General features: G+C 38.0%; 1 protein-coding gene across 1 annotated transcript in view; it reads left to right on the forward strand.

Annotated features, from left to right (window-relative positions):
• Positions 1 to 15619, forward strand: part of EXT2 (exostosin glycosyltransferase 2) — an 82130-nt gene that overhangs the window by 15241 nt on the left and 51270 nt on the right. Inside the window, exon 7 of the mRNA XM_055803122.1 lies at positions 814 to 907. Coding sequence (XP_055659097.1) covers positions 814 to 907 — 94 coding nt within the window. The remainder of the gene's footprint in view (positions 1 to 813; positions 908 to 15619) is intronic.

Here is a 15619-nt window from a genome sequence, read left to right on the forward strand (position 1 = left end):
AGTGATTTGAATAAAATCTGTGTGATCAGTCAAGTGTACTGGGGGTTACAGGGAATAGAATACAGACTATGATACGTGCAGTCTTTGCCTTTGATATATTATGCATCAAAAATAAGAGAGGAAAACAAATGAAGCAGAGATGACAAAACATTTGATTATCCTGTAGCCAATTGTATTTTTTCTAAAAGGGACTTGCTTTATTATCTTGTGCTTGAATTCAGTGAGGACTGGTCTGCATTCAAGCTCTTTTAAGGAAAATATATACTAAAAATTGCATCATGTAAATGTTAAATTCTTTATATTGTATCATGATTCCTAAGTTCATTTGAGACTGAAAGGCATAATTATTTTGTAGCTGAATACACTGTATTAAGAGCTTAGATTATTTTTCCATGCATACAGTATGCCCAGTTACGTGATCTTGGGATAATATGTACAAAGATTACTCGTTTTTATACATTGCACTGTATATGCTATTAGTGCTTGGTCACTCCAAAAATCTCAGCTGACAGCAAGTCAGTGGGAATCCAGAGAAGAGAATTCAGGATTTCTGGTCTCTGTCCCTACCATATTTATTGAATTGTTTGTATGGATCAGTCCACAGACTTTTGTGGCATTATCTGTGGGCAGACAGGCTAGTGTTGTGAAAGAACTGCTGCTGAATTAATTAATTACATTGAGAGAAGACTGCTTGTTTCTGCTAATATCTGCTGAATGTGCCTTAGTAGAATAGGGTAAGATTTGGGTTGGAAAAGCAGCTCACATCTTTTAAGACATTTCTTCTTGTCTTACCACTTGTTTTGTTTCTTATAGGGCCTCTGTTGTTATCCCTGAAGAAAAGATGCCTGAAATGTACAGTATTCTGCAAAGTGTCCCCCAGCGACAAATTGAAGAGATGCAAAGACAGGTAAAATAACGCACTGTCTTTATTTTCCGTTATTTATGGTTGCAGTGTATGTTCATACACCTGCCTTACTATGAAATCTGTTGGCATGCAGAAGTACTCTCATGTTAATATTTTGATTATTTGACCATCTACTTTCTTTTCAATGTTGTGTGTCTACCCATCACTGGTGCAGCTAAATGTGTTGAACAGCACCTGTTGATCAGTACTACATTACCCATCAGGTCAGGAAGTTAAGAGTATTGCATATGATTGAGATTGCAGAAGAACCCTTCAGTAGACAGAGTTCAGTTACTCCGGATGGATTTTCTCCAACCTACTATGTTAATGTACCTGCTGTTGTGTAATATAGGTTCTTTAGCATCATCAGTGCCTCCCCATCCTGGGTTGCGGCAAATCTCCTGAAATGTGAAATTGAGGTTTTTAACTATCTGCTTTTTCATGTAAAGATTGTGTGGTATTTGCTGTGAGTGGAGATGGCCAGTTCCTATCAAACTCCTCTTTCATTAATTTCCCTTTTTCTTGTGTCCCCTGTGCTTTCTTAACGCACCCTGGGATGGAAGCTGTCCCTGAATGCAGGTGTACTGCCTACTCTTATATATTAACGTATTTCTGATGAAATCACAGTGTATATTTTTTTTCCCTTTTTTTCTACATGGTACTTACAGACTCTTGAACTTCTTTAATAAAATGTATCTCAAGAGAAGCTTTGGTTTGTAGATGAATTTTAATGCCTGAAAATGTGAGGGAAGCATTAAGTCCAAAATACTTTTAACTAAGTTGACAGTTCCTCTGAGAGGGAAATTTTACTTATTTGGTGACTGGAAGAGCTGAGATCACGATCTGTCCAAACTTGTGAATGAAGTCTCTGTTGGCTGGGTATATAGTCAAAAGGAAACCTCTTCTAGTTTACTCCAGTTGATAGAAATTCATATTTATTAGCTTTGCCATTATGGACAATATCATCATCAGTTGCTTTAATTGTACAGCTTGCACATGAAGTGTAAGCTGAGGACTGTTAGCTGTGTGAGGATTTTCATGAAGTGTGAAGAGTTTTATTGTCAGATTCAGGGATGGGATTCAACCATGTTGTTCTTTTGGTGGCTGGAATATATAGATGAACATTTTTGGGCCTGCGAAGAAGGCGTTGTGCTATATGGGAAACTTGTACCTAGGACCTTTCATTCTTGTCACCTTGTTGTACTTGAGCATATATTGTTACGAGGTAGGGAGATAATGTTCTTATTGTTTATCCCAATGAGGAACTGAGGCATAGAGAAAGCAAAAGCTGGGTATGTAGGGAAAAACTATCTCATCTCAGCTGACTTTTAAAGATGCATGGGATTTCTGTGGTCAGATATCTGCAAGAATTGTGAAGACATGTTTCTGAAACTCCCTTACCCAACTTTAGTGACAGTCATCTTTTGTATGGTCCTTGTGAAAAATGACCCAAGGCACCATTTTTCGGGGTGTAGCCTACAACGCTCTAGTTACTTCTACCTAGACAGTGTTAAAAGCTCCACAGTGTATTAATACTGGATATGTGTGGAGAAGAGACTCTCAAATTTAGCAGTAAATACCTTTTCATACAGGAATTCTGTTGCCAGCTTCACTTCATTCTCTGTACAGAGAATCTGCAAGTATTACAGCGGCCATCAGAGGTCTCCTTTCTCTTTAGTGCCTTCACACAAATGAACTTTTTTGCTCGGGCCCATTGGCAAAACCAGTTGCCACCGGGGATGGCAGTTGAAAAAAGTAGCTTTACTGTTACAGCTCCTAGAAACATAATTTTGCTTTATTTTCTTTTTTTCTCTGACGTGAATGAAGAGATGTTAACACTAGGGAGTTTTGGCTAATAAAGCTTTAAAACTGACATTAATAGTCTGTTAAAGTGTGCATTGATTTTCTTGTCCATTTTACTAATATTATAAAATAATCATTTCAGGATAGTGTTGTCTTTCTGTGGAGAATGCACTTGACATTGTAAACAGCTTAAACAGTGATTTTAATGTGTGAAGTCAGGAAACAACACTAGTATGTAAAAAAAAAAAACACCAAACAACAACAAACCAGCCCAAAGAAACAAACTAAAAAAGCCTAAACATTCCAATGAAGCATACCGAGAACAATCCCCTCAATTCAGATTATCTATACGTTATCTCTGTTATCTGTAACTCCATAAAATTAAGTTAAAATAGAAGATATTTTAATACCCAGAATGTAATTCTAGTCTGTGTCTGAATTTTGTTGGGTTATAAATGGTTTGCGGTAGTCATTGCCACTGGGTTCAAAGCATCACTGAACGTATTGGAAACTGTGATTCTATTGACTGACGGTGGGAAGCATCAAAATGAAATCACGAGCCCTTTTTCTCTTGTCTTTGAGAATTTATTTCTGTCTGCATATTGAGGTTACTTAAACATCTTATCTATCCATTATCTATCCATCCATCTTATCTATCCATTTCACATCCTGTCAACCTTACTTACAAGGTCAAGTCCTAATGTAAGTATCCGTGAAATTCTTCTGCTGATACATGCTTCTATGTTCTAGCTACCTGATGTGGTGAAAAAGAACTTATTGACTGATACCATGTGGACAGTCAGTAACCTGATTGCTTTTCCTCATTAATAAATATGCACTAATATTCCACCTGTGCTACAGATTTTTGTATCCTTCCTCATCATCAGTCTCACAGTAGGGAGCAGTTGCACCCTTTCCTTGCTTCTTTTGATCTAAATGGTTTGGGAAAGTATCTTAGGAGTTTTTGGCTAGACAAAATGTCTTCCCAGTTTTTTTCATTATCTTCACTGCAGCAACAATATACAGGAATTAATGAATAAATATTTACAAAATAAGGCTAAAGCGATGATAGAAGAAAGAATTTGAAGTTGGAATTAACCTTTTGAGGAAGCTGGTGCTAAGGGCAGTTCAGAAGCAGAGTGAATTTATCATAAGTGCTCTCATTTGTTTGACAGGCAAGGAATTCCTAAAAGGAAACTGAACTAATACTTGTTTATAGAATGAATGTGCAGATGAACTGGAGTGATTTATATATGTTTTCAGATGTGATCTATAGCAGCTGATTATTCTGATTAGCCATGGAAGGACAACGAAAACTTCAAAATATTCTGGTTTTGCAAGTAACCCATATTTCTCAACAATATTTAAACTACTTTATTTTGCTGCTTCAACTTCAAGGGTTAATAATGCTTGATACACAATATTTTGATATTTATTTTTTGTCAAGTGGAAGGGGACTGACTGAAGCTAGTCTTGCAGTATGTTTGGGTTTTTCCAGTCCATTTTAATTTTTACCAAGCATTGTTTGTATCAAGGTGGAAACAAAGGTAGGTAGTTTACAATGGTCATGTTCTTTCTTGTTTTTACATTGAGAAGCACTTGGAGTTTGATATGTTACAAAAAGATTGGTCTACAACTGATGTTAAAATGAGGAAAAAGTGATTGTTCAAAGAGCTTTTATTAAAATTGATACAAAAATTGTTATACAGCATCTCATTGTTTCCTTTGCAGTTAGGATGTGTTTAGGTTTTATTGAAAAAACTGGTTTTGTTGCACGTAAAATTTCACCAGGGCAGACAATACATTTTTCATAGACTTGTAAAACATGCTTTGCCAGTGCCTGCCAACTAACTTATTTTTTTCAGTAAATTCAGAAACTAGTTGACATGTTCTGACATATAAGTGTGGTTGAGATCATAATCTTTTCAGCCAAACAGAACAAATCCTTGCTCTAAATTTCTCTTGGTTTTTAGTAGGATAAAGCATGCATTCATCATGCCTATCAGACTTTCTGGGTCTGATAACCCTTGTAGGGTGGGAGCCTTGCTGTCCAACCGCTTTGGTTTCAGTGGTTGTCTTAATTATGACATTTTTATCCTTAGTTGGAAAACCTCATAATTAAAAAACTTGTTATTGTAAATGTTAGCTTGCCAGTTTTCTTTGATTAGGTACTCTTTTTGTAGTATTTTATAGCAGTTGATTCTCTGGAGATCATGGATCAAGGTTGAAATATATACATATACACAAACATACATATAAATTTTTTTTCAAGTTGGAAGAGATTGTCTGCTTTTCATGAATAAAATTTTATTTATGCTTAGTTTTTGCTTTGTTTTTGGAAATACTTGTAGCCATACATCAGCTGGAGAAGAGAAGAAGGCTTTTAAAGGGAAATCATCCCATTAAAAATATATATGAACCCATATTTGGAAATATTTTCTTATAGTTTGTATGCTGATCGTGAGCATCACACAATACTTCATGAAGAGGATGAAATACAGGTGCTTTAGTTTTGGAGTCATCATCTCCTAGGATCTATGGCTGGTATGACCTGTGCTGTGATTTCCTATAATACAACTTCATTTTGCTCAGTTGTTTTTTCAGACAGTACATGGTATAAACCAGGAAAGAGATTTATTGGTTTAGGCAGAGCTGGAGTGTGGGAAATCAGAATTAATTTCTAACTGTCCTGCATTATACCTGATTGTGCTGAGATCTCTAGAGATTAGCCATAGTAACTGACACTTACTGTTCAAACTTGCAGAACATTTTGCCCTACATCATTCGTGGTTCAGTTTCCTGACTTTCCTCAAAGAAGGAAATAGTTTCTGTCCTCATAGCTTAGTCTGTACTGTTGTGAAAAATTGTTAACTTATTTTCAATACTACACGTACAGCCTATGTCTGTGAGAACTGGAGAGTACCATATGATAGCTCTTACAAACTCCAACATACTGACCATCAAAAAGAGTCTCTGCTAGTTGAGCTGCTAAAATTAATAGCAGTCTGGATGAATATCTGCATCCCTGGGATTGCTGTCTTGTCCGTTTTCTACAGTAATGTTGTCATTCTCATTTTCTTTGAAGCTTCTTTGAACCATCCCCCTCTCAAAATACTTCCATATGGAGTCTGAAACACAGGCAGAAGTGCCCAGAGGCAAATCGATAAGCAGCTCAGCTGCACTGCTGCTAATCCAGCAGACTTGGTGCTGCATCCTTATGCTTTCATTTTCTCTGTACCACAAACCAGCACTCAGGTAATAGCAGAGTTCTAAAATTGGAGGGGCAAGAAACAGAAGTAAATGTAATAGACCTGTGTGACAGAGAGTGAAATGTGAAATTTGAAATTTTGTTTTGCTCTTGAGGAAGAGTGAAATAGGTAAAGGAAAAAAAAATAAAACAAAACTTTGCTGGTATCTGTTTATCCCATGCCATGCCTTGTATGGTTTCTGTCTCAAGAGTTTTTCTAACATCTACTTTGAAAGCCTGTTAATTTCTAGAAAAGTGTTTCACCACTGTAGTTGATACGTAAATGTCTTTAACTTATATGAAAGTTTTCCTCAACTTATATCTGAGCCTCTGTGCCTTTTCTCCCTTCTTTTTGTGAGATGAATCTGTCTAAATATATAGATATTTTGTAAATGTTTTTCCTCACTAAATATCAACATACTTGGAAATCTTTTAACAGAGATAGGCTCCTTAAGGCATAGACCCAAAATATGAAAGTACTATGCAATGGAAAGAGAAGAGTTATTCCTCTGTTTATTTAGGCATTCTTTCTCACTGAATGTATTTTAGGTAAGGAGTTTATTTTCAAATAAAGGCTTTGTGTGCCTGTTCCGTTTTTGAACTTCTAACACTTCCCACCTCACAAAAAGTAAAACTTTTGAATCAATATCTAGTCTGGAACCAGAGTAGATGACACTGCACTCTAATGGTACAAGATTGAAGAGCTAGTGTTCTTGAGTGCAGGAATTCTTTTTGTCCTGGTTTCCTATGGTAATAAGGGTATGATCAAATACAATGTGCATGCTGATTTCTAATTTCTGTTACTGCCCAATTTCAACCAAACTTACAAAGAGGTGGAAATGCTGGAGATAAGAGATTCCATAAAATTAGATGGCTGTGTAGAAAGTAAGCACCCCAGAATGGCCTGGCTTTTTAAGGGAAAATTGGCAGCTCAAGCTAACAGTGATATAAAAACACCTTATGACTGATCCTGCTTTGGGAAAAGTTTTATTTGAAACTGATGCATCTTAGGCCAAAGGAATTCAGGTACAGCATGACCAAATGAGAAAATGGCAAATGAAATTCAGTATATAAAGAAAGTGGTATATATGTGATTTAAAACAGTCTTCTCATAGGCAGTGATGGCCTCTCAGCTAGCTGCAGTCACTTGGAAAAGAGTTCTTAGAGCCGTAATAAATAATTCTGTAAAAATGTTAATTCCATTGTCAGTTGTGTTCAAAAAAATTGGTATAAAGAATTTTTTTAGAAAAGAGGTAGAGAACAAAATGGAAAATACTGTGCCACTGTGTAAATCTGTTGTATGTTAGCACCCTGAATGCAGTCTGTAGTTATGGTTCTCCCATCTTGAAAAGGATATAATAGAACAAGGGTGATGAAAAGTTTCATGAGAGGAGTGATTAAATAGCCTAACACTCTTCATTTTGAAAATGAATGATTGGGTATAAGATGAGGACCAAGAATATAATACAGAACTATGAAATAAGAAGGTCATGAACAAGGTAAGCTGTACATTGTCAGATACAATTGCATTTGATGTTTCCTAGGACTTTTGTTATTGGAAATGTGGTCTAAAACAATAAAGGAGGAGATGATCTTTTCTCAGAACTAGTAGGTAGTCTGTAGGACTCGCTGCTTCAGCATTTTGTGTGAGTTGAAGGGTTTTTATTGGCATAAAGGGTGACTGAAGAATTCCAGAGCAGGAAAATCTGTCATAGATAAATGCAAAGATACACCCTCTGGCTTACAAGTCCCCAAGCTGCAGACTTCTGGAAGCTGGCAAGTACTTTGGGGACATGGTGGCTTATGCTTGCTGTGTCTGTGTGTGGGAGTTCCTAAGGTACCTGTTGCAGAGCATTGTCAGAGACAGAATACAGAGCAGAGGGTCATTTGGTCAGACCTGGTGCGGTTGCAGTGGTGCAACTTCAGGACTCAAGTTTGCAGGAGACCTTGGTGTTGTAATGCCTTGTGGAATATAACCTTGTGGGATCGTCAGTGTTTTTTTAAATGGCATCTTAACTTCACTGGCTGCCAGACACTTCAGTGAGAGAATATGGACTGTGATACATAGTTTCCTCCTTTGTATGAATGGATAATTGATGTTCTGGAGGCCCCACAAGATACTTTCTCAGATAGCAACCACGCAGCATTCTTGCTTTTTATTATCTAAAGTTTTAGATAATCACAACCTCTTGTCTTTTCAGCTGTGCGGACAATTAAAAGCTAAAAAAGGCTGTAAATGCAATTTTAAAAATCTGAATAGAAAACACGTAGTTTGCAGTGTTTGTTCCCACAGTGAGAATACTTGCTATTGTAGTTTTTCTAGTGCATGTCTCATGTGCCTCAGCTCTGACCTGAAGAAATTCAGACTCCAGGTCAAACAGAGCTGAAGACACATGCATAAATCAATGACTTGTTTTAGTGCCACGTTAAAACAACATGAGTGGCTGGCTCTTCTGACCCCTCCTCCCTTTCATTTAATGTGCTTCTTTGGCTCTTCTTTAAAGAGGGCTCTGTAGAGTAATTTCAACTCTTATCAGCTTGCTGACAGCTATATGAGCCTTTCTGCTGGCTCCAGGCAATCACTGCAGGCGTGTGAAACATCCCATTCTTACAGTGAAAGGGTCCTGGATAGAGTTAAAGCAAATGGTGGGGTGGGGGGTGTTCCAGTGGGTGGTGCAGCTCACATAGGAGATGGATTTAGTTCTTATTAGCCAATTAAACAGAACTTCATTTCAATATCTGGACACTGGAAGCTCATGGAGAGTAGTTAGAATTTTACAAGTCTTTTTCATGAGAATATTCAACTTCCAGCTGCAGTTCTTACCCTGACAGGGGACAGCTTCTGTCTTGGGGTTCTTTAGACCCATCATTATCAAATTTAAATGAACTTTCATCTGTCTACCATTTGTAGCATTTTAAGGAGTGTGATTGGAGAGGCTAACCCTGCTTTAATCCTCCCAGAGTGATTCAGCGGAGCTCTGGGTCCCCCATAAATGTCAGGCCTGGACAATTTGCCATCTTATCAGATGCAGTGAAGTTAGTTCCAGCCCTCTCACCCCTCCCCCAGAGGAAAGATTTGTTGCTGCAAACAGCAAAGAAAGAGAAAACTTTTTCCTGGCTTGCTGCCAGGATCACCATGGGAGTTGTAGAATCCTTGGCATTTATATATGAGACTTTCATTGCTCCCTCCTCCCCTCTTCATTTGTTGCAGAGACTGTCCTTGTCCTAGATATTTTTTTTCCCCCTGTTGTCTGTCCTGCCATGTTGCCTTCCAGAATGAAGAAAACTGTTTTCGTGCTGCTTGTATTACGGAGTGGTCTTCATGGCATCTCTTAGAAAGAGCTCAGAAATTTGAGAACAATCAGCACCTCAATTAATAATTTTTATGGATGCAGTTGTGCTGCCTTTGTATCTAGGTTTGCAGCCTCTAAACAACAAAAGGTTAAACTTCCAGCTGTAAAAGGGAAATCGTGCTATTTTAAGACAATATTATTTTGGGGGTTTTAAGATTAGATTTTAAGAGCCTGTATTTTAGAAGTCTGTATGTTGTTGCAACGTGGACTTCTGGTACTTACCCTTTGCAGATTGGTATACATAGCTTAGATAGACTGCAGATAAACTGAGATGATCTGAAAACTGGAAAGGCATGTACTTTTTGAAAGAATATTTGGAAATGTTCTTTGTCATGCATATGAAGCAGTTAGTTGCAGATAAATGGATGATTAAGCGTTTCTCCCGGTGTGTCACTCATTCTTTGTTACTCTGTGCTCTCCCTCTGCTGCTGTTTAGTCTGTATCACATCACATTTCTTTATCAAATTCACTTGCTCCGCTTAGCCCTTCATTTTTGAAAGTTGCAACTTTAGAATTTACCTAGATAGTGTAAGTACACTGCATTACTGTAGTAATTTATATGTGAATATATTAAATACTAGCAGTAAATACACCTCAGTCTTGTATCCATTTTACTGATGAATGGATTGAGGCATAAATAACTTGTACAAGGTCAAATCATAATATCAGTAATGGATTTTAGAAGTCTTGGATACTGTTTTAATGACTAAATGTACGTTACAACATAGTACAGATGTTTGGCTGTTAAGTTACAAAGTTTTCACATGTTCTGTAGAAACATTAGATGGCTTTTCCTTTAATCTTTTGTAAATTGTGCAGATTTATCTAACAGTTTCGTAGATGCATAATTTTCCTGTATATAGGTATCTTTGTTACCAATAGTAAAGCGGGCTGGGCTAGGATACTGTAATGCCCTTTGGCTCGCAGATGGTCTAACTTGTATGTGAGGATTGGCTCCTTCCTTTTAGCTATGCCCCTCTTTTTTTTATTTTATTTTTTTCCCTTACCTTTTCCCATTAGCTGACAATTTTGAATGCTCTTTAGAAATGAAAATGTCACCTGGCATTAGTTGGTTTTGAACACATAGATTCTGTCCTGGTAGCGGCTTAAATCTGTACAGATGCTCTGGAGAGGAGGATTATAGAGAGTGTGCATATTCCAGGTTATAGTAGTGGAGTAGGGAATCACAGATAGAAGTTGTTAGATTACAGTTAAGCTTAAGAAATAGTTTCCTGCAACTGGTAATGGAATTCTGGTCCCAGGAGGTCCGCAGAATACTTCATCTTGGTTCTCCCACACAGCACAGTCTACTATAAAATGTTTCCCAACACTGTAGCAAAAAAAAAAGCAAAAAATATCAGTGGTGTCTGTTGAGGCATTGGGGAAAACGTTCCTATCCTGAATCTGGTGATTAGGTTAAGCCTGAGCGTGAATGCAACGCCCATTAATCAACTGTCTGAAACGCTTCTGTAAGCTAGCAGCACCAAGCCCAGGCTCTGTGCTCTTCCTTGCACCACTTGTTTTGTTTCTGATCTGTTGCTACCTGTGTTAGTAGCCAGTGCTTCAGAAATCTCCTGAGACGTGAGTTCCATCTATTGCAGAGGCGTTATGTATGGAGGGGAAAGGGAAAACAACTCCTTGCTCACATTTCTAATCATTCAGTTGAAGCAAAAGATTAATATAGAATAAAGAGGCAAATGCTGATTGGTGGCATACTTTCCATCTTTTTTGGGGTAGCAAGGACTTCTGTAGTAAGCTTTAATGTTTATCTTGGCGATTACTTCTCTTTTTTACAGAATCCAGCTTCATCCAGCAAAGAATATTCCTCTTTAGCATGCTATTTCAGATGTTTGCCAAGAAGAAATAAGTAATTCTGATATCTATCAATTATTTTGTCCATGTAAAATTATTTTCAATCTTGTTCTATTGCAGCATGACCACCATGCAGTATTATCACAACCAACAGTTATTAATCACCTTATCTATTTCATCAGACAGTTTACAACCATGCATAATTTGAGACATGAAGAATGAGGTGTTTTTACATAGCTTGAGCTAAGATCAGTTATTTTTAAGGTGTGAAGGAAGAAAACAGCACCATGTCCTAAACTGAATTTTTGCTGTAGATATGGGGCAAAAAAAACCCATGACTGCCAGTCCTTCAGCTTTTGTCCTTGCAGAAGTCAGTAAAATATATCTGTATTCAAGCAATGATGGCAGTAATGTCTGTGGTTAAAGTTGTCCAATGTTGAGAACTGTGTGTATGGGGGTATGGGTATGTTTATGCTTATATAAAATAGAACTATACAGCTTACAGGAAATTGAGCAAAACACGTCTTCATCAAAAGGGCAAGTCCTTCCTGATACAGAGCTTAAGCTCTGAAATTGAGGTATGTACTGATTTTTGACTGCTGTAATATGGTGGTAACTCTACCTAGATTTTTTTTTTTGCTTGCTTCAAAAAGCTGTCCTTTCATGTGTGTGATTGGCACTGAGCTAGCTTTGTGTTTAGCTTCTCTAATCAAGGGAATTTAAGCTTCTATTCTCCCAGCATTAGTACAGCAGTCATGGGAAATCTCAAACAAGACAGATCTTGTTGCAGCAGTTGACACAAATAAAAGCAGTTGTGCTTTTATTTATTTATTTTTTATGCTGGATGCTGATTAAAAGTTTCCAAGCATCCTTTAGCCAATGTTATAAAGCCAACCGGCAGAAAGCAAGGCAGCTGCTGAGGAGGGGAGATACTGGTGGACATAGGACAAGATCACAGTGGGAAGCATCAGTGTGTGTAACTCAGAAAGCTGGGAAAGGTGTAAACAGATCCCCAATTTATCTGTAGAGTGGGCTCTCCAAACACTGTTTTATTGGCCAGTGGCTCCTGCTTTACTAACCTCTAACCTCTGCAATACTCAGAGGTGCTGCCCACCAGCCAGCCTTGTCTTTGAACCTCCCTTGGCTCCTGCCACCTCAAAGGCTTGCAGTCAGATTCCTGTGTTTTGCTTGGGACCTCACCTCTCAGCAGGATGCCTGCAGCAGGGAAAACTGATCTACCCTGAGAACATAGACATATTTGAAGGCAATACCCCTAGGACTAGAAACCTATTGCTTTCAGTTTCAGGAGCTGTCCATCATTTGTCAAGAAATGTGGCTAAAATATACCCCCACCCCCCAGCTTGGTCATACAGTAGTTGAATATTCCCTGCAATTGCATACATGTTATTTATTTTCTAGACTGCTGTTGAATCAATGATAGCATAAGTCTAGCTCACCGTAGGTCTGTTTCCATGTTGTCAACAGGGACTGTGCAAAGGACAAACTTATAAAAAGGATGGTACAGATCCGAGTAGCCTTTCACAGTAACAGTCTGGTGAAGCTGGAGTAATTAGGGAGCCCTACAAACTCCTGAAACTGGAGGGAAGAGTGGGCTGTTATTTTTTGTGTATCTTTACAGCATTATCAGTGGTGATTATTTAGATATGACTATCTGGAAGGCAGAGGAGGACCTGTTTTACACCTGTGGTATTTCATGTAATTTGCCTCTAAATAGGAAGACAGAACTGAAAGCTCTTTGGGACCAAAGGGAATTCAATAAATGGTAGCCATTTTTACATTATGTGTTTTTAAAGCACTTTGCTTTTTTTCCTCATCTTCCTGCTCTCTTCACTGGCTCTGTCTCCATGCTTTGTGACAGTATTTCCAGCCACAGCTGAGAGTGGGGAGGTTCCTTGCTGCTCGTAGGTCTGGTATCTATGTGTTGGCTCCATAACTAAAATGTATTTTGGCAGTGGATTTGTAGGGTGCCAGGGCAGTAAGTCAGATTTCCTGGCTTATGCAATGTTGCCTTCTGCAACAGAGTTGTGAAGCCAACATACTCATTAATCAAAGCAGCAAGTCTGATGTGCAGACATATATGGAGGGAGGGGAGAGCGCCAGTGCTAAGTGGTGGTTTTATCTCCTCAAGTCTTATGTTCTTGCTATTTTTAAAACAAAGTTACTATCAGGAGGACAAGGGATAGCAGAAGTCTGTATTTTAGAGGTCAAGATGATGCAGGATTTCAAAATTGTAAAATGCTACCATTTCATGAGAGAAAATGACAACTTTTCTGTTGAAAATAGCTTCTTCTTTGTCATATATTTGACCCAGATCTTTCTATTCATAACAGAAGATAAACACCTTAAAAAAAAAAAAGCCAAAACCCACAAAAACAAAAAACCAAACCCCCACAAATTATGTGAAAGTATGGTAACAGGACTCAAAATGTCAACTTTAACAGTTATGCCTCAAGGAACCATTCTAATATATACATAGTATGTGTTGTACATGTGAGTTACTATAACTCATACAAGCGATTCTTTTCAAAGCGCCAAGGAGGAGAGTCTGAAGAAGACTGCAGTGCAAGAAGCCTAAGATTAATATCTGTGCTTGCACTAACATTTTCCTTTACCTTTAGCTCTTAGAAGTCAGCATATATATCAATAAAACTAAGAGCCAGAAGTGAGTTGCTCCCAAGTGGCTGGTATCTGAAGGGCAAGACTAGCATTTTGAACCTCTGTGCCCTTATGGATTGGCAGCTTCAAAATGGGGGGGGGGGGGGGGGGGGGGTGCGGGGAAGAAATTTGAATAGTGGAAAGACTAGTTTTCACTTTCTGTTGTGTCTGAAGTAGGCAATATTTCATGGCTGAAATTGCAACGGTGGAGAATATTGAGTCTGGTGATTCAGTCCATCTACTGCTTTACTTTTGAAGAGGTTTTGAGACTGAATTACAATAAAAAACAGCAACACAAAATGTCTGTCTAGAATCTCTTTCTTAAAATACAGGACTGTAATGATACAAATCATTATTTTGCTTGCTTGTCCTGCAGAACTGTCATGTAGATAACAAATATAGCTCTCTAGACCACTCATATAAATTAAATAGATGAATATTTTCAGGGCTTTATTTGGCAATCGTGCATAGCCCAGAAACAAGACTTGAAAGATAGAATGAAAATTCAGAAACAAAAGAATGTTGTGTTCCATTAGAAGCAAACCTTAGCTAACTGGAAACAACTGTATGTGCTGTGCATTGTTCTACTGCCCATTCCTCTTTTTCCCTTGTAGAGAAACTTACGGTTTGAGCTTCAGGAAAACCCAATGTTGAATTATGGATTAGTCTGTCTGAAGCGATCAGACACCCCCAAAAGTACAATTCCTTGCTACCCCCATTTTTTAGCTTTAAAAGTGGCATGCTGCTGTTATGAGCATTCTTTATACGATGCCTCTGCTGCTGCTTTTCTTGGGTAGGTCCGTGTTGAGAAATAGACACAACTAGCTTAGGTCAAATGTGAAAGGTGCTTTTCATTTGATCTTCTATAAAACATGAAAATAATTTGGGAAACTTCAGCTTTAGACAAGTTAGCATGATTTTACCAGTATTCCATGGATTTAGTGGATTAACTCTTAGAATTCCTACATAGTAGTCTACTTATGGAGACAAGAATCTGATCTTTACTTTGATTGCAATTTCTAAAGAGGTTACCTCCAGTTTGGGTAACTGTATTGGCACCCCAAAAGTGAGTGAACTTTTCAGGGCATGGCTCTCTTACATTTTTCCATAACCTGAAACACATGAATTATTTTTCAAAAATGTATACATTCTTGAAAAAAGCCTACATTATTGGTTGTTCTCATTTCAAATCTTCATACCTCCTGCAAAAATGAGAGGGCCCTCAGATAATTTTAGAGGTTAGGGCTTTAATGGGGAGAAGTATCGTGGCCCACGGTTAGTCACTTAGTCTGTCCTCTCATGCTCTCTTAATAGGAGAACAGGTTTTTCAGGAGGTATTTTAAGGCACCAGAGCTCTAAATTTCTCTGTGAATGACCCTATTTTTTTTCCACACATTGTACAGAGAGAAGATTGAGCCAGCCATGTTTAAGTGTGTGATATTGCTAAGGGTCCTAAACCAAGTAAGCACCTCTTTTTAAAGCCCAAATTTTTATTGCTTTCTAGAAACAAAAATACTCTCTAATTCTTAATAGTATAAAGTCTTCTGAGGGTTTCTTGTAAGCCTATGTAGAGAAACAAAGATGGCAGTGGTGTTAGGTGACCCAGCTGGTATCATCTTTGCTGCAGAATGGCATACTAGAAGTGACATGTGTGATCAGCAAAGACATGGCTGGAACAGGGAACCAGCTGTAGAAACAGTAAAGCAGTCCAAAAAACCAAAGGGCTCACAATTACAATTCATAGGCAGAAAAACATGGGAATTTGGGATTATAGAGTCCTCAGTCTACACCCAAAATTTGTCTGTGACCAAGTATAGTAGCTTG

This window comes from Falco peregrinus, chromosome 1, assembly GCF_023634155.1.
Source record: "Falco peregrinus isolate bFalPer1 chromosome 1, bFalPer1.pri, whole genome shotgun sequence".
NCBI classification, from domain to species: Eukaryota; Metazoa; Chordata; class Aves; order Falconiformes; family Falconidae; genus Falco; species Falco peregrinus.